Raw genomic sequence first — 16,940 nt, 5'->3', positions numbered from 1 at the left:
TGCGTTTGAGAGAGTACCACCAACCAACCTCAGAGTGGAGGTTTGAAGGAGGGGAATAATGGAACAATGAAAAAGCAGAAGCTAGTTTAGAGACAAGTCAAAAGAGTCAGCAGAAAAAGTGACGTGCACCCGGGACGATGCGCATCACGTGAGCGGGCAGCAGACCGCCCTGCAACTGATAGCTACCACGTGACCCGCTATCAGGCACTGTATCCAAGCATGTCCAATCAGAGTCTGTAGTCTGTCCTTTGGCACTGTTGGTAATACCTTCGTATTGATGCATGCACGTCGGCAGATAACCGTACCGCGCTAATCTATAAGAAGTAAAATTGCAACAATACCCCCCGTACTCGGTATTGGCCTGATACCCGCAGCGTTAAGTCCAGTCAGTAGGTAGTTCTCCGCTTCAGCTTTAACAGGACAGCTTGTTCCATTGAAGTCGCACGCCAGTCGTCACTCCCAGGAGAGGATTTGCTTTGTGCTGGAAACTTACTGTCCTACCACCTCACTCACTCATTCACGTACGTCCCCTGATCTATATCCCAAGATATTCTGTCCCATTGAGCGACCTCAACCCAGTTGGCTAACATTCAGCTTCAGTCATTATTTACCAGGCGCCGCCCCTGCCTTGATCGCGGGCACTAAATAGCTGATCTCCGGTCCATAGCGAAGACCGCGTACCCTTCCACATACACGACGACCCTCTTCGCATGGTCGTCAATCTGTTAGAGAGATGCCGGCCAAATCACGATTTACAAGGTTAGATGCGTTCGCCAAAACGGTCGAAGATGCGCGCGTTCGAACCACGTCTGGGGGAGTTATCACCATAGCATCGTTGCTGGTTATATTCTGGCTTGTATGGGGAGAATGGGTGGACTACAGGCGCGTAGTGGTTCTGCCCGAGTTGGTGGTCGATAAGTCAAGAGGTATGAAGAAACACTCTTCTCTTTTGCATGAGATTGCATGAAAAACGAAGCAAGACTGACTGAACAACTTTTGGCGCGAAACAGGCGAGAAGATGGAGATTCATCTGAACATGACCTTCCCCCGACTCCCTTGCGAGATGTTGACCCTCGACGTTATGGATGTGTCAGGCGAGCAACAGACGGGCGTGGCTCATGGTATCAACAAGGTGCGCTTGACTTCGGAGGCTGAAGGAGGTCGCGTGATTGATGTGAAAGCTCTGGAGCTGTAAGCTTGGAATCCCCTTGTTCTTCCTTGCTGGCTATCGCTGACCGTGACGCTTCCAATCTAGTCATTCTTCGACAGAGACCGCGAAGCACCTGGACCCTGATTACTGCGGCGAATGTGGTGGCGCACCCGCACCTGCCGGTGCCATCAAGGCTGGCTGCTGCAACACCTGCGAAGAGGTCCGTGAAGCTTATGCCCAAAAGCAATGGGCCTTCGGCAAGGGAGAGAACATTGAACAGTGTGATCTTGAGGGGTATGCGGAGCGCATCGATGCGCAGCGCCGGGAAGGCTGCCGCCTCGAGGGTGTCCTCCGCGTCAACAAGGTGATCGGCAACTTCCACATCGCGCCCGGGCGCAGTTTCACCAGTGGCAATCTCCATGTGCACGATCTCGCCACGTTCTTCGAGCCCAACCTGGCCGAGAACGAGAAACACACCATGACCCACGAGATTCACCAGCTTCGATTCGGACCTCAGCTGCCTGACGAGCTGTCCGATCGCTGGCAGTGGACCGACCACCACCACACCAACCCCCTGGACAACACAAAACAGGAGACTAGCGAACCTGGCTACAACTTCATGTACTTTGTCAAGGTGGTCTCGACTTCGTACCTCCCCTTGGGCTGGGATCCGCTATTCTCGTCCTCCATCCACAGCGCCTATGACAAGGCCCCTCTCGGAGCTCATGGAATTGCCTACGGAGCCGAGGGAAGCATCGAGACCCACCAGTACTCGGTGACCTCCCACAAGCGATCCCTGCGGGGCGGCGACGCCTCCGACGAAGGCCACAAGGAGCGACTCCATGCCGCCAACGGTATCCCCGGCGTCTTCTTCAACTATGACATCTCGCCGATGAAGGTCATCAACCGCGAAGCTCGCCCTAAGACCTTCACCGGATTCTTGACTGGAGTCTGCGCGATCGTCGGTGGTACTCTGACTGTGGCCGCTGCCATTGATCGTGGGCTGTATGAGGGCGTCAACAAGATGAAGAAGCTTCATTCGCATTGAGGTTGTGCTCTGCTGCTATATTCAGCAGACTACGGGAGACATACACAATAAAAGAATAGAAAAAGAACAAAAAGATAAGAGAAGTACTCGAAAAATCAAGGGGAAACAGACAGCTGCGCAGGAGCATCAGCAAGGCAGGGCACTCAGGCAGTCCAGGCGTTTTAGGTCCATACACCATGGTACACATACTATCATATCCATTGGAAGTTTGTATTAGCATATTTCTCAAGATGAAATCAATTGAGTGTTTTGGGATATAATCTGTTTCTATCCAGTAATCCAGTAAGACAGGGCAGAGATCCAGTGGCGAATGCCGGGGGCCCTGGAATCTGGACTCCCGGGCAGCAAGCATGGATGAACCAGACCCGGGGGGTGCGGCCACCACCGCTTATGACGTTATAGTAACAACTATTACATTCCCTCCCCCTCTCGGCGCACGCGACCGATTCCATTCCTTGAGGCCTTCTTTTTTGTTTCTTCTAACTGTAGGCTATGATGTTCCACGATTCCATGAGACCATGTTCACGATCTGCCGCAAACCCAGATTATTGATCCGTCCACTCGAGCGCATCCTACCGTCTCCCCGCCACCATGCCTTAATAACCTCCGCGGGGTTGCGCTATACTCCCATTCGAACCCAGACGACAACCACGCCGCTCCCTCCGCATCAATTCCCTACAACGGGCTTCGCAAATCATGATCCGTCGGAGGCACTGGAAGAAGAGCAGCTCCCCTACTATGAACCGAAACACTTCTACCCTGTCCACCTCGGCGAGGTCTTCGCGGCCCGATACCAGGTCGTCGCCAAGCTCGGATACGGCACCTCGTCGACCGTTTGGCTTTGTCGAGATCTTCTGTACGTTTTTCCCCCGTTGGAGGACATGATACATGCAACTTCCAAAAGAGTCGCACACGAAAGAGACGAAAGAGACGAACGAAGGAAACTGAACTCAGCCCCTTAGGACCCATGGATACCGCACCCTCAAGGTATGCGCGCAGGGCCACGATCCCGCGCACGAGGTGGCCGTCTCCGAGCACCTCCGAAACACCCCGGACCATGCAGGAAAGGCTCTCGTGCGGCTGGTGCTGAAATCGTTCGTGGTGTGCGGACCCCACGGGAAGCACCGGTGCCTGGTGTACAAGGCCTGCGGGATGAACATGACCAAGTACATGAATGGGTGCACCCTGCCCACGGAGCTGGGGCAACGGAGTCTCCAGCTGACCCTGATCGCGCTGTCGTTTCTCCACGCGAACCAGACCGTTCACACCGGTAACCAGCATTGTCGCCCCTCAGTTTCTTGATTAAGAGAGACCCCTTCGCTGACCAGCGAAACACCATCCAAACAACAGACGTCTCCCCCAACAACATCCTCCAGAAGATCGATGACAGCGCCATACTATCCGCCATCGAAGAGGACGAGATGACGCAGCCGATCGCCCGGAAAGTCCTGGACGACCGGACCATCTACCGCTCCCGATCCATGCCCGCCTGCGAAGGGCTCCCGGTTCTCTCGGACCTCGGGGAGGCGCGGTTCGGCCACGAGAGATACCAGGGCGATATTATGCCGGGGATCTACCGCGCGCCAGAGGTCATCATGGGGATGGAGTGGGACTGCAAAGTGGATATCTGGTCCATTGGTGTGATGGTGAGTTGTGGTTTCTTCAGCCCTCGAAGAATCCCGTAGCCTCGATCTACCTGTACCCCCCTCCCCCCGCTGATCCGATCCGAGTGAACAGGCATGGGATTTCATGCAAGACGAGCATCTCTTCTCCGGCAAAACCCACGGGGTCCTGTGCAACGAGCAGCATCTCGCCGAGCTGGTCTCGCTCATGGGACCTCCCCCGCCGGAATTCGTCCAGCGGTGTAGTAGTAGTCGCAGCAGTAGCAAGTGTGCCAGATTCTTCGATGAACGAGGTATGATCTACCCCCAAGACTACCCCTGCTACACGGTTCGAACTCGCTGATGCCAATTTATCGGTAATGCAGGAAATTGGAAGGGCTCCATCCGCATCCCGCGCCAATCCCTGCACCAACGGATCCAGCACTTCCAGGGCGCCGACAAGACACTCTTCCTGAACTTCCTCCGGCGCATCTTCCGGTGGTTGCCGGAGGAGCGTCCCTCCGCGGAGGAGCTGGCCCACGACGAGTTTCTGATGCAGCCGATCCTGGCGGCGAGGAAACAGAAGTAGTAGCCCTTCAGGGCAAGTTCGGATCATGTCGTTAGATAGACTAATCTACTTGAGCGTTTTGCATAGTCTCTATACCGTGATATGATGGCGACCAATAGACCATGCCGACTGCCTCTGCATTCCTTTCGCGGTAGCACTTGCATACAGAGTAGTCAAGTCAGGGGGGCCGGAGGGTTGGAATTGATTGACACTCACAGCAGATCAGAGTAAACTCCGTAACCTCCTCCTGCAATTTGCAACTGTGCTTGCACCAGCTGGTTGCCTTCCTGGAATTGACGTCTTATACTTTCTTATGTGCCTTTCGAGAAGTTCCTAGCTTTATCTCCCCACTCCGCTGCTCCCACATCTGCTTCTCATATGGAATGACGGTGGTTGAGTATAACTTCGGGCTACGGCTACCACGTTCCTGTACTTCCAAGAGAGAGAAGGGTGGAGGTGGTGGCTGGATTTGTTTTTCCCTTTCTGCGAATGAATTAGCTCGAAGACCAAGCAGGATTATGGACTACCTACCGATAGCAAGTGGGCGACTACAGGGTACCCCGGAATGTGTAGGGCAAATGCCGAGTGATGAAGCGGCTTTGTAGAAGAGAGATATGTAAGGATCTCCCGCAACGTGACCAGCACATCAACCCTTCGAGCACGATTACTTCGGCTCCAAAGCCTACATCTGTCATACGTCGTAAAGAAAGCATCTTATGAAGTGCACCGCAGAGCAATGGGTTTATCCGATTGTTGACCGTGGAGCAACTCGCAGGACGGGGAAAAAAAAAAGCTCCTGCCCTCATGGGATATCAAAACACCTTCTAGGAAACAAAGCTGCGTGAGTTGAACGCCAGCAACGTCGAGAAAAAAAAACATAATCCCCAAGATAATAACGCCGACTGATGCTGAGAACGAAACGCTACCAACCCAAAAACAAAAGCAAAACAGCAATCGACCAACCAGATTCTTCGAGTTCTAGCTCTCTTAGATGCATCGAGACCTTCAGAAAGGAAAACAAAACAAAGACAACACAAAAACAGATAAGGCAAAAGAGATAGCGACTAGAGATCGGCAGTATCAGATCTCAAGCGAGAACGAAGCGAGCGAAATGAGTACAAGATGGTGAGTCGGCACAAAGCAACGCCCAATCCGCGCGCAAATGTTCCCCTAGTAATGGCTGGCGTTGGCATTACTGAAATAACTAGTCGGCTGGCCGAGAGATTGAGTGTGATGATGCGCTGGGGGCGTCCGTGACTTTTGCGCTGCGAAGTATTGCCCGTACCACGACTGGCGCCGCGGCTCTTCTGGATAGTAAGGCTGGTTGAGAGCGTCCCAGGTCCGGCTGGCTGCAGGAAGGTTATACACGCTGTAGTGGTTATCTTGGCTATATGGCTGAGTCTGGGGCTGTGCGGGCATTGGCTGCTGCTGCTGCTGTTGTTGCCAGTGTTGCTGACGCTGTGCGATGGCATGCTGCACCATCTGGTTGGAAACCCCTTCGCGGATGCTCTTCTTCTCGCGCTCTCGAGCATCAATGGCCCCAACCAGACCCATGGGATTAACAGGAGTCACTTGAGGCTTGTGCCCGCCGGAGAAATCAAGCAGCGGAGCGCCGGTCATACGAGAGATATGCTCCTGCTCGCGGGCCGACAAATGCGACGAGAGTTCGTTGTAGTTCATGACAGTACTAGCGCCACGAGAGTGAGGACGCGCCGGGCCCTCTTTGTGGCCAGACGGGTGCGGTTGTTGCCTGGAGCCACTCGTCCACTCTCCAGAAAGGGGCCGAGGGAGAGCTGGTGCTAATTTAGCCGTTGCTGATGAAGATAGAGTTCGGTGGTGGACATGAGCAGGCGGGCTGGGAGCTGACCGTTGTTGCACAAATTGCTCTGGTGTAAGTCGGCCAGGAGTGGTTGGTCGCGGAGCAGCCATGCCCGGCTGCCACATCATGCTGGGTGACCGAGAATGCGAGCGCTCCATGTGGTGCGGGGGAGCTTGTTTTTCTGTTACATTTGAATCGCTCCTCTCGTGACCCATTTTTTTATAGGTCTCCGAGGTATTAGGACGTGCGGTGGTAGGCATCAGAGTCATTGTCGGGCCAAAGTCGATAGTGGGAATGTCGGGATTGGGCTCTGCCGACTGTTCAAGAGAGTAATGCGCGTCGCCAATGACATAATCCTTCTTGTCAGGCACCGTGCCTACCGTCTTCATGACTCCCATCCTAGGTCGAGGGATCGACTTGACCGAGCGCTTGCTGTAGACAGACCCTTTTGTACTAGCATAATCAGGGGATGCAGCCGACTCATCGTCGTAAATGCTTCCCTCATCTTGGCGGTTCCCTGGCTCTCGCGATGTGAATGATAGCTGGCGGCTACCAACCCAGTTTAGGGCCTCTTCATTAACAGTGTGGCGAAGATCATCAAAGCTGGGCTCCCCCGTCATACTCGAAGAATCTGGCTCCCCAGCGTACTGCTGAGGTACGGGCTTCCTCTTGACAGCCTTTGTAGTGTCCAGGCGCAGACCACGTGCCTTAGGTATAGCCAGTGGTGGCCCGAAGGAACCAGAACGAGGCCCAATAGGCGGGGCAGGTTGTGGATCGCTACTCCTAATTGCCTCCGGGTTCACCCAGTCTGCATAGTGCTCGATAGATTCACTGCTTGGGGTTATTGGACTGGGCTCGTTCGAGTCTGTCGTCGTCGCTCGGTTTTCTGCCGGCACATCAGGACCAAGACGACTTAAACCCCCGGAAGCCGCCACAAGCTGTGTAAGAGTGGCGTCCGACATTCTGTTATTGACTTTCCTTAAGTCGGACGACGGCCTAGGCCGGGTAGGGGGGACCTCTCCCGGTCCGTGAGTGAAAGCAGGCGGTTGGGCTACCGGCGAAGGAGGCGACACAGGGCGGAACTGTTGACCAACAGCTCCGGCCGCAGGATCTGCATGAGGGTTTGGCTCAGCCTCCACACTGCTACGGTCACTATCGCGGACTCGTTCTCCGTTCGGCGGAAGCTCGTGGGATGATGATGGCGGGGAGCTGTCGCTAAGAGAAACAGGAACCTGGGCCTGAGAGGCAAGCCCAGCGAAATCAGAAGCACCACGTGCGTGATGTACTGGGGAGATAGGATCACTTTCAGGCCCTGCGCGAACGATAGCATCAGTAGACTGGTTGTAGCCTGGTCGATTCTCGGGGGGAGTCATATTGCGCTGATTGGGTCCAGCGCGAACATTGCCGCCTTGACGGCTTGGGAGACTGGACCGAAAGCGTGGCTTGCTTCCAGAAACGCTACTAGTCCGGCTTCCAGCTGTCGCCATGCGTCGTGAAGTAGCCTCCTTGAGCTGCCTCCTCCATTCCGCTTCGCTCCAATTCTGGCTTCCAGGTGTCTGCATGAGACTGGAGATATCTAGGATATCCAAGTAACCATAACGTCGCCGGTTGGGAAATGCGAACATGATACTTTTAATGTGATTGGTGGCGGCGAGCAGCCGAGTCGGCCTTCCATAGAGGTTGAACGTGTCAAAGGTTGGTATCAGAAAGCGGAGCATCATTTCGAAGCCCGAAACAGCTGGGTGGACTTCAGGCATGACGAAGACGAACCCTTCGGAGGTGGACTCCGGTTGTGAATGAACTGTGATTCTCCCTTCTATTTTGACCAAAGTCGACTGGTCAATCAACGGCTTCGACTGCGGGTATATCGCGTAAGCAGCGTATGCGTCGGTGATTGTGGCTATCGGCGTCGCTTTCTTGGTTCTCTTCGTTTCGTAAAACTTGATATGGCCTGTGACTAGTCGAGGGGCGCGGTCATATGCCGACTTCTTGATCGACTTCTGCGCTTTTTGGAACTCCTTCTCATTTGGGGGAGTAATGACGAACCAACATCGCTTCCATGGCGTGCCCGCGCCAAATCTCACACGAGCCCAGTCTTCATGTTTGAATCGGTTGCGCTCAAGGATATGTTTGACATTGTTCAGGCTCTTTCCTTTGCCAGCAATGATCGAGCCAGTATACGCCTCATACAAGGAGGTGTGCTCGAACAAAGCCAAGCGTATGGCTGCAGTCCATTGCGTCAAAGAATGGAAAGAATTGAAGTGGAGGAGGTATCGATTCTGGCCCGCGGAGCATATGCTCAGTATGTTCTTCAATGACTGTACCTCCTGGTTTCGAGTTGGTAGTGTTTCGAGCTTGATGAGTGAATGCCAGTCAGTATCGGGGCTAGACTAGTGCCGGTCCGGAACGCCAAGAGGGGGTTTATGCAGATCTTACCATCTTGATCGAAGCATCCGCCAAGTTGATGAATGTTGGGCGAACGTCACCTTCGTCTCCCGCCTCGTCCAGCGCTGCGGCATCCCAAAGAGAGAGAGCAGTCCCGACGAGTTGCGCATAACATTCGACCCATTGTCGGTCGGAACACGGCCGGCCGTCTGCAATTCCCATCGATTAGTCCCAACTCAAACCTTAGTGAACTGCAGTGAGACACATACGAGTATCCAAGTCATTCAACTTCAAGAAGTAACCTTCGTGATATAGTTTGTTGGCATGGCTGTTGAGATGGCCGAATATAGGCTGCAGTTCTGGCGGTGTGTCTTGCGAAAACTCCACCAGAGGGGGATTGTGCGAAAAATAGGTCGAGTCGGGTCGTGACGAGATTCGTCGTTCCGCGATGGATGTCCCACTAATTGGCGACGCATCAACAGGTGAAGTGGTATCTGGCGTCGGAGGATCATTCCTAAACGGGGGGTGGTTCAAAGTGACTGAAGCCGACGCGGTCCGATGGTGTTGGCTGGGGTTATCTTTGCGAGAGGAGCCGCCGAAAACCGACATCAACGATAACACTGGGGAGAGAATCTGGTGTCAGTATAGCGCTTTCCAAAGCAAGTGAGAACGAATTCCCTACCTCGCGAGCGACCCATGATGTCCAGAATCGAAACTAGAATAGTAACAATAAGTTGAGGGAGAGACCAGTTTCAGGCCCACGGTATAATGTGGCTGCGACCCGGCAGACGCAGCAGCTCGCGCGAGTGATGAAGCCCACTGGCGATGCGATGGAACGAAGGTGGGAACGAGAAATGAAAAGTATCGTGGAGGCGAAATGCCAATTGAGACCAGCTCCTTCGTAGCGAGAGACGGCGACGAGGTGTGTCAGGGCCTGCCAAGACTAGGAACGGCGGAAGTCTGGTTCCATAAGGTACCGGTAGTGAGTGTTGGAGGCGAAAAGAGCGGAGAGGCAAGTGATAGCGAGGAGATGCGTAGTCAGCGCACAAGCGCCTGTGACGAGGCCACTTGACGTCCAAATTGCGTCCGGCGAGTCAGCGGATCGGGCAGAAGAAGGGATCGCGCGGGATGTAGTTTGTTTGAGTTTGATGTTTGTGAGCGGAACGGAGGGAATGCGAACGGAGCGAGCGGAAAGGAGGAGGTGGTGATGGTGGAAGTGAAGGAGGGAGAAGAGAGATAAGGTGAATAGAGAGGTCGCAAAGCGAATGGAGAACAGAAGGTAGGGTAGTTGATGAAAAAGAACAGCGAAAGATGAAGACCAGAAAGAGAGCGAGAGAGCGAGGGAAAGAGAGAGAGGAGGTACAAGAGGGGGGGGTGGCAGACGAAGATGATACTTTGCCCAGTGGGTCTGGAGGTTTGTTCACTGAGTGTTCAGTGTAAGTGCAGGTGTAAGTGTAAAAAGTGTTTTAGTTAGTGTTCGACCTTAAGTGTGTAACAGCTGACTGGCCAGGCAGTCTTTGTCTGAGACATCCCCGTCAAGCGGGGACTCTTCAATACGAAAGGGAGATAGATGTTGGATAATTATTTCCTATGATACGCCGGAGAAGTCTAGTTGATCAGGATACTTGGTAAGTTGGTATGTTCAACTACGGGAATATGGTACCTATCTACATGAAGAGGAGACCAGACTATTGCCTGGGGGACAATAGATGGAAATCAATAAGAATGAAATTACAGAGGAGTACTAAGTACGGGGGGGGCTGGCGTCATCAATTGCATGTACTTCAACCCGCTCTTTTTTAGCTCCCGCATCTCTTCCAGTAATGAGCGTCACCCCCTCCCCCCCCCCTGCCCCTGCCTGCCTGTCTATCATTCCACAATCCACACCAGCCGATGGATCGCCGTGGATCACTCGGAGAGGCTGCAGTGCAGCAGCAGCAGCACACACACAAACACACACTGACCACATCTTTCCTTCATTAGATGACATGGGACTATGTACAATCTGAAGCAATGATTCCAATTAATATTGATCATATTGATCATTTTGAACGTGATTATTGTTTCCTTGCCCTGACCACGCCTCACTCCTTTCTACCTACTCGGTACCAGTACCAGTACCAGTACCAGTACCAGTAGAATTTCTCCCCCCGCGTAACCGACGTTCCGGGACTGTCTCCGAGTCTCCGACTCTCCAATCAGTTGATCCCACTTGGAGACCGCACCAAATTTAGCAACAGTGTTCAGTCCTGAGCCTGGAGTCCTGCACGGCATGTCTTAACCATGACGATCATGACTGGTCAGTTTTCCCTATTTGACTTCTATTCTTTGCTTCTTCTAGGCTTTCTTGCCTGCTGTCCACGAGGGAAAGAGGGAGAGAGAAATCGAAGTCCTGCCAAGCATATTCGAGCCTTGCATCTTGGCCCATCGGTTCTTGTTTTGGTCTCTTCGAGGACTCGTTCAATAGGAGTACCCAGGACGACTGAAGTGGCCACCTAGGTAGTGCTAAGAAAATCCCGTGGATCTCCAGCGATAAATTACACACCGTCAGCATGGCGTATTGCTCAGTAATCCATTCGTGGAACTGGCCACAATTCTTCCATCGGTAATTATGGTCTTCTACGGAGTAGTGTTTCGGGGCTGCTGGAAAAAGGCACTGCCACAAAGGCGGGTGGGTGAGTAGTGGATCGACTTACCGTGCCACAGGGCATCAGATGGTCTTCCACCTTTGTTACTTAAGTCAATGCCTCACCCGTTAGTTGTCATTATTGTTTGAGCTTGAGACCCTGAGAGCCCTACTATGTAATTTTTGATCAACTTCTTTGTCTGCCTAGATGGCTCAGGTGGGTTCCCACAGCCTCTATTTATCAATCGACACCTCTGAGCCTATTCTTGCCACAGTGTTAGGTCTCTTGCATGTCTCACGGACAGGATGTCAAGTTCCACTAACGGCCGAACGCCGCGACGCATCATCTTGTGAGACCTTACCCAATCCATCTTAGCCTGGAATCCAGACCCTCGCAGCCTCCGGACACGATAAAATTGTTGAAAAGAAACCGGAGACAGCAAGCCCTCAACACTGCGACCTCCTTGGGAAGAATTATGAAATACAACAAGTTCTGCTCAGTGACGAATTTTCTGTCTTCTTCGCCTAATTTTTGGCCGCTTTGGAGACATGAGCATATATTTAGAACATGTGACGATTTCAAGCCAGCTACAGACTGGGATCATCCATGCGGACAGAGTCTCGCCGTTTCCTGAACTACTTTATACAGACGCTTAAATCTAACACGTGATTCAAGGAACAAGTCCTCGAGCTCAAAACCTGGGTACTTGTATCTTCAGTCTAGGATCATCTGATTGTAACTGTGCTAACAGCTATGAATCTAGACATAAGTGGTAGTAGTATCGTAGTCTAGTACCTATTGTGGTCTTAATCGGAGGTCTTCTAAACATTCTACCTACTAGTGCAATAAGCCTTATCTTATCTCCTAGATCTAATGAGTAAGTCTTGCACAGCGGCCCGATATGAATCTCCTACAGTATTCTGTCGTCGATCCCATCATTGCCTCCTGGTAGCCGGTGGATTGTACATTCTCTATATCCAAACCCTAGGAAGATAATTCCGATGTCTGATTCTCGGCATTCTACCTCTTTCCCAAATCAGGTTCACGTCCATGTACCTGTGCGCAAGGACGCCGGTGAGCGACTCTGCGCCGCTCATCTACGACGAGTGGAGACCTGACCCATGCTTGATACCGCCCCTTTGAGGCCAGGGGAGACTGGTGCTGGTACTGTCAGCCCCAGGTGAGTACGTACTACCTGGGGTATAATGCTTTTCAGCGCAACAGACTTGATATCGACAGGGCAGCAAGAGACTTGGAAAGGCTGAAGCTGTCGATCTGAAAGATCATTAAGCATGCACTATACTCGAGAACAGATTTTGGCATTCCTCAAGACAAAGCATAAAGGTGGGTCTCACTCGGATATACTGGACGTGGAATTCGAGCCTTCGAGGCAATATTGATATCGAAGCCTGGAGAGCACGAAAGACCGCCCAATGCAGTCGCGCGGGTCATGCTCAAAGACACGCCGCCCACTAAAGATCACAGGGGATCACTTGATTTGGCCTGCCCATGCTTTGAATAACGGCGTCACGCTCCGACCAATACTTCTGATCGCGCTGAATACCCCCCATGCAAGACCCAGATCGAATCTGCCTCTGTCGGGATCCAGGTCTAATCCTGTGCCAGATACGCACTAGGCTTTTCTCTTGCAGAGCTGAGGCTGTGAATCCCAGTCGAAGACTGTCACAAGAGTTCCTAGTAGCTAGAGGACAGACAGTGCTGCGTACTTCTTACTCCACTAGCAGCTCAAATCTGGTATCTTAAGAAAGGTATCATCCTGCTCAACTACTATTATGGTAGGGATTGATACATTCAATGTAGAAACCAATAGACAAGGGCGATCACTATGCTGGAAGCTTACAGGCCTGTCCTGTGTGCAACTTCTGATGTCCAGATGTGTCTCTAGAGCGCGCTTCGCAGGTCCAGCAGGGCCTGATGGTACCAATTCTGACGGGACCTGGAGATATCATGGTGAACTTGTACGAATCAGCACCGGCAGTCATCAAGGGTGCAATTGCAATGTTTATTTCTGTGCGGATGATTTGAGTCAGGGTGTTACCATGTTCACGATACCAGGGCCCGGCGCAGATGCTTTCTCTTGCTAAGTGTGCTTTTAGGGAACCTAGTAATCATTACTACTAAGTGCGGTGGTGTTCAAGGTTGTATGAATAGACGATAGGTACAAGATCACAGTTCCTACTCGCGGTTTGCTACTCAAGCCTCCAGGTCGTCGCTTACAGACTAATCCTAATCAGGCAGGGAACCGGTTGCTCCAGTGTGGATATCACACTGGCTGGAAACTTTGGGACGATTAGTGAATGAAACAGCTTTCCAGATCGTTGCCTGGAGGCCAGGATAGTGAATGTGTTATTCCCCATTCTCTCTCTACACCCTCCCTCCTTTCTTCTTCCTTCGGCAATCCTCTCCATCTCCTCCTCATCTTCCCACTTCCTTCTGTTGGCGGGCTCACGGCCCCAAGGCCGCCAACACCTTCTTCCATCGTCTCCAAGTCCTCTTCATCTTCCTGCTCTCTTTCTCTCTAACTGACCTTTGTCTATCTCAGGTACCTAGCCCCTCTCTACTACTCCATTCGATCTGATACTCATAAGCCTTCTCTAGCTACACCAAGGTGAAAATGACCTCCACAGCTCCCGATCATGCGGTTAACCCCGAGCACTTCCGGTAAGTAAACCTTCACTCCCTTTGATGGTAAGAAAGCTCTTGGATGCTGATTAGTTCTGTATTACTCCTTACAGAGTAGGGCCCTCAAACTCGGGGGGTTCCCATGACGTTGAGCTCGTGGATCTACCACCTGAGCTGATGAGAGCACTGAAGATCTCGCCCCTCTCTCGTCTACAGAGAACCATCATCACCCAAGTAGTAAACAGGGTGTCATGCACAGTGACGGGGGGGCCAAGGACAGGCCGAACAACGGCTGCCCTGCTGACGGTTGTGTTTGCCCGGTTGAATAAAATCACCATCTTCGTGACACCCACCAAAGAGGCGGCAGTTCAAGCTGCGGGAGTGGGAAACATCATTGCATTGGGCCATGGGACGCTCACGGTCTCATGTCTCGTTGGCAAGGGTGGGCCCGCTAGTCCACTCTCTTCCACTGGCGAGGCCCAGAGGCTCATTGTGACTACTCCTGGCAAGCTCATCAAAGCTCTCCGCAACTGCGAAATTGTGCCCGAGGATGTCGGTACTGTGGTCTTAGATGGGGGCGATACTTTGTTAGACACTGAAACAGGTTGTGGTCACCATTGTTCTTTGGTTTTGCAGTCACTTTCTGCTGCATCGCCCACTCTTCTTGTGATCAGCAATACCGCCATGCCTATCCCTGCTGCTATGCAAGAATATCAATCCCCACTCGTCACCATTGAGGTTCCTGGTCTCTGGGAGAAAAGAGGGGATATCAACTACTTACTCTCGCCAAAGTCGACCCGGTTTGAGGAAATCCGCAAGCTTCTGTCTGAGGCAGGTAGTAAGAAGCCGGGTAAGTCTAGCCGGTCTCTCTCTCTCTCTCTCTCTCTCTTTGATTTATACTAATATCTACAGCTACAACACTCCTAGTAGCTGAGACTATTGCCCAAGCCGAGAGCTTGCAGAAGTTCCTTGGGAATGGATTTACGCTGGTGCATTCGGGGCTGCCCGATGATGTCAGGTTTGAGCGTGTGACACAGTTCAATAAGGGACAGATCTCACTGATCGGCTGCCGGGTCCCCTCTTCTGGCCCGGACCTAGCCCTGGCTCAACTCGTGGTATTCTTCGAGCCACCGGCCAGATGGGGAGATCTGGCAGACCTGCTGGAGAAACTTAATGACCACGGTAATCTGTATATCTGCTACGATCCCGAGAATTCAGAGGAGTCCAATCGAATTCTCGCCGTACAAGCCAACTTTGAGAGTGCCAAGAAGGGACAAATGATCACCAATCAGTCCGGGGGCCGGCGCCTGGACCCAACTCGGAGGCTCCAGGTGACTGGTATCCCCGCGGCGTCCAAGGAGGAGGTGGCCCAGTGGTTCCCTGTGCAGGATAGAACTTTCGAAGACAGCGGTGGCGGTGCCACGGGACGATGGAGGTATTTCGACTTCGAAAGTGCCGCACTAGCCGAGCAGTTCAAGAACCGGTATCAACACTTCCAACCCCCGGGTCAGGGCATGTGGTCGCTTGAGCTCGAGTATGTGACCCCGCCCAATCCGGGACTTGACCCGAGATCGAAGACAGCAACGAGTCGTGTTGAGAAGCAGAAACAGAAGAGGCCTACTCGGAAGCAGAGACAGGAGAGAGCGGCCGCCTTGTCGCGGGCAGCTTCCAGCCAAACTCGATAGGCAAGAACTTGTCGTCGATGTGGCGGATTTTCTCCCATGTTCTCCTTTGTTACAGAAATACACCGAAGACTGTTGTTATGATGATGTCTTAGTTTCGGATAGTATTCAAATCAAAAGACAGCTCGTCCCAAATCTCTGGCAGATGTAAGATCTATCTTCACCATTCTCAAGACTTGTAGAAGCTCGTGACTCTTCAGGGTCTTATATCCAGTTGCCTTTGACCCACTTGCTTATATCTGTACTTTCAACTGATCTCCTCTATCTCATCGGCCTTCTCTATGACATTTGATCAAGTTTCAATCATCGGCTTCTATCAAGCTAGGTTCCCGATTTTCTGTGGAAAGCAAGCAACACGATCCAGTACTAATACCCATCCCTATCGTCTCAGAGCATAACCTTACCTCGAGTCTTCCTTCTCATTGGCAGTCTCAGCAAATACCAATCCTCAATTGACTCGTATGAAATAACTTGTTATCCGTCACGGAAAGACGAGCCCTACTACAGTCCAGTCACTTCTGTGCATGGCCATCCAACCACTTTCCAGGTACAAAGAAGATGTCCAAAGTATGACTTCCAGGCCACTTCTTTTTTCTCTGTTAGTCTTTCTCAGATCTCATCCTTAGTATCTAGATTGCTGGCTAATACTACGCCCTTCTCAGCAGACTTGCTCTAGTCCCACTCCGCACACTCCAGTTTTGCCAGGCCACCATCCCGAAGAACGCATCCAGACTACTGCGCTCCCAATTTTGAGATAACGGTATCACTGATCCTGCGTCTTGTTGTTTCCACAGACTTATCAGTGAGAATTTTGGAAGTTCAGCATGGACATCTATATCTTCGCACACCTTCGTCATCAGTCTACACTCAGCAAGACCTGCAGAACGAACTCGATAAAAGAGGGTGAGGGAAAGGTGGGGAGTGAGTCAGACACACCGATGCCGTTGCAGCCGCAACCTCCGAAGAGGTCGGGGGTCCAAAAGATGTCGTTTAAGAGCGAACGCTAATGACTGTTCAAGGTGCAGACAATCTGCGAAGTGGCTCTACATAGCGCACCCTTGGCGTTGCGATTCCTCTGTTTCTTATCTCTACTTGGAGCAGAGTATCTAACCCAGCAATGTGGGTGAGCACAACCCACCAAACGCGCATGGGCGAGTTCCGGATGAGTTTCTCTGTTGTGGCCATTTTGTGGACGGAATTATGATCTGGTACGAATATGCTTGTCAGGATTAAACCACGACTTCGATCGACGCCTCAAGCCCTGCATCCTGTCCACGTTCCGCACACAAATGTACGCCTGGTGCGCGATCATTTTGTCGTTTGTGAACCTAATTCAACCACTCCGCGAGCTCTATATTTCCTTCGACCTTCCTCTGCTTTTATAAGAAGAAGTCCGGCAAAGAGGATTGCTCGAAGG

General features: G+C 52.2%; 5 protein-coding genes across 5 annotated transcripts; 3 read left to right on the top strand and 2 right to left on the bottom strand.

Annotated features, from left to right (window-relative positions):
- The first annotated feature begins 428 nt into the window (after window positions 1-428).
- BO66DRAFT_391483 (retrograde cargo receptor ERV46) lies at window positions 429-2,379 on the top strand. The gene is made up of 4 exons (XM_025647270.1): window positions 429-521; window positions 601-926; window positions 1,011-1,191; window positions 1,256-2,379. The coding sequence occupies exons 2-4, from the start codon at window positions 734-736 to the stop codon at window positions 2,196-2,198; spliced, it is 1,317 nt and encodes a 438-aa protein (XP_025504505.1). The 5' UTR covers window positions 429-521; window positions 601-733; the 3' UTR covers window positions 2,199-2,379.
- Window positions 2,380-2,636: 257 nt separating this feature from the next.
- On the top strand, window positions 2,637-4,533 carry BO66DRAFT_428447 (CMGC/CLK protein kinase). Its single transcript, XM_025650405.1, has 5 exons — window positions 2,637-3,054; window positions 3,161-3,468; window positions 3,549-3,844; window positions 3,936-4,113; window positions 4,186-4,533. The coding sequence occupies exons 1-5, from the start codon at window positions 2,717-2,719 to the stop codon at window positions 4,386-4,388; spliced, it is 1,323 nt and encodes a 440-aa protein (XP_025504504.1). The 5' UTR covers window positions 2,637-2,716; the 3' UTR covers window positions 4,389-4,533.
- An 858-nt stretch (window positions 4,534-5,391) lies between these two features.
- BO66DRAFT_78127 (PH domain protein) lies at window positions 5,392-9,439 on the bottom strand. Its single transcript, XM_025653586.1, has 4 exons — window positions 9,254-9,439; window positions 8,841-9,191; window positions 8,623-8,780; window positions 5,392-8,540 (listed from the first exon to the last, which is right to left on the bottom strand). Exons 1-4 carry the CDS (start codon window positions 9,267-9,269, stop codon window positions 5,538-5,540), a joined length of 3,528 nt encoding a protein of 1,175 aa, XP_025504503.1. The 5' UTR covers window positions 9,270-9,439; the 3' UTR covers window positions 5,392-5,537.
- A 1,184-nt stretch (window positions 9,440-10,623) lies between these two features.
- BO66DRAFT_78122 (uncharacterized protein) lies at window positions 10,624-10,906 on the bottom strand. Its single transcript, XM_025653585.1, has one exon. It carries the CDS (start codon window positions 10,843-10,845, stop codon window positions 10,666-10,668), a length of 180 nt encoding a protein of 59 aa, XP_025504502.1. The 5' UTR covers window positions 10,846-10,906; the 3' UTR covers window positions 10,624-10,665.
- Window positions 10,907-13,833: 2,927 nt separating this feature from the next.
- Window positions 13,834-15,526, top strand: BO66DRAFT_428445 (uncharacterized protein; the record flags this gene model as incomplete). Its single annotated transcript, XM_025650404.1, has 3 exons — window positions 13,834-13,880; window positions 13,955-14,691; window positions 14,769-15,526. The coding sequence occupies 3 exons, from the start codon at window positions 13,834-13,836 to the stop codon at window positions 15,524-15,526; spliced, it is 1,542 nt and encodes a 513-aa protein (XP_025504501.1).
- Between the last annotated feature and the right edge of the window lie 1,414 nt (window positions 15,527-16,940).

This window comes from Aspergillus aculeatinus, assembly GCF_003184765.1.
Source record: "Aspergillus aculeatinus CBS 121060 unplaced genomic scaffold BO66scaffold_21, whole genome shotgun sequence".
In the NCBI taxonomy this organism is placed as follows: Eukaryota; Fungi; Ascomycota; class Eurotiomycetes; order Eurotiales; family Aspergillaceae; genus Aspergillus; species Aspergillus aculeatinus.
The sequence above is the reverse complement of the archived record's forward strand: the minus strand, read 5'-3'. Positions and strand labels throughout refer to the sequence as shown.

Excerpts from the sequence above, each read along its gene's own strand:
- BO66DRAFT_78122 (XM_025653585.1), bottom strand. The coding sequence starts at position 10,845 with ATGCCGTGCAGGACTCCAGGCTCAGGACTGAACACTGTTGCTAAATTT.
- BO66DRAFT_391483 (XM_025647270.1), top strand. The coding sequence starts at position 734 with ATGCCGGCCAAATCACGATTTACAAGGTTAGATGCGTTCGCCAAAACG. Across the intron at positions 927-1,010 it reads GGTGGTCGATAAGTCAAGAG|GCGAGAAGATGGAGATTCAT; the intron begins GTATGAAGAAAC and ends GGCGCGAAACAG. Across the intron at positions 1,192-1,255 it reads GATGTGAAAGCTCTGGAGCT|TCATTCTTCGACAGAGACCG; the intron begins GTAAGCTTGGAA and ends CTTCCAATCTAG.
- BO66DRAFT_78127 (XM_025653586.1), bottom strand. Across the intron at positions 8,781-8,840 it reads GTTGAATGACTTGGATACTC|ACGGCCGGCCGTGTTCCGAC; the intron begins GTATGTGTCTCA and ends TGGGAATTGCAG. Across the intron at positions 8,541-8,622 it reads CGGATGCTTCGATCAAGATG|CTCGAAACACTACCAACTCG; the intron begins GTAAGATCTGCA and ends TCACTCATCAAG.
- BO66DRAFT_428447 (XM_025650405.1), top strand. The coding sequence starts at position 2,717 with ATGTTCACGATCTGCCGCAAACCCAGATTATTGATCCGTCCACTCGAG. Across the intron at positions 3,055-3,160 it reads TGGCTTTGTCGAGATCTTCT|GACCCATGGATACCGCACCC; the intron begins GTACGTTTTTCC and ends TCAGCCCCTTAG. Across the intron at positions 3,469-3,548 it reads GAACCAGACCGTTCACACCG|ACGTCTCCCCCAACAACATC; the intron begins GTAACCAGCATT and ends TCCAAACAACAG.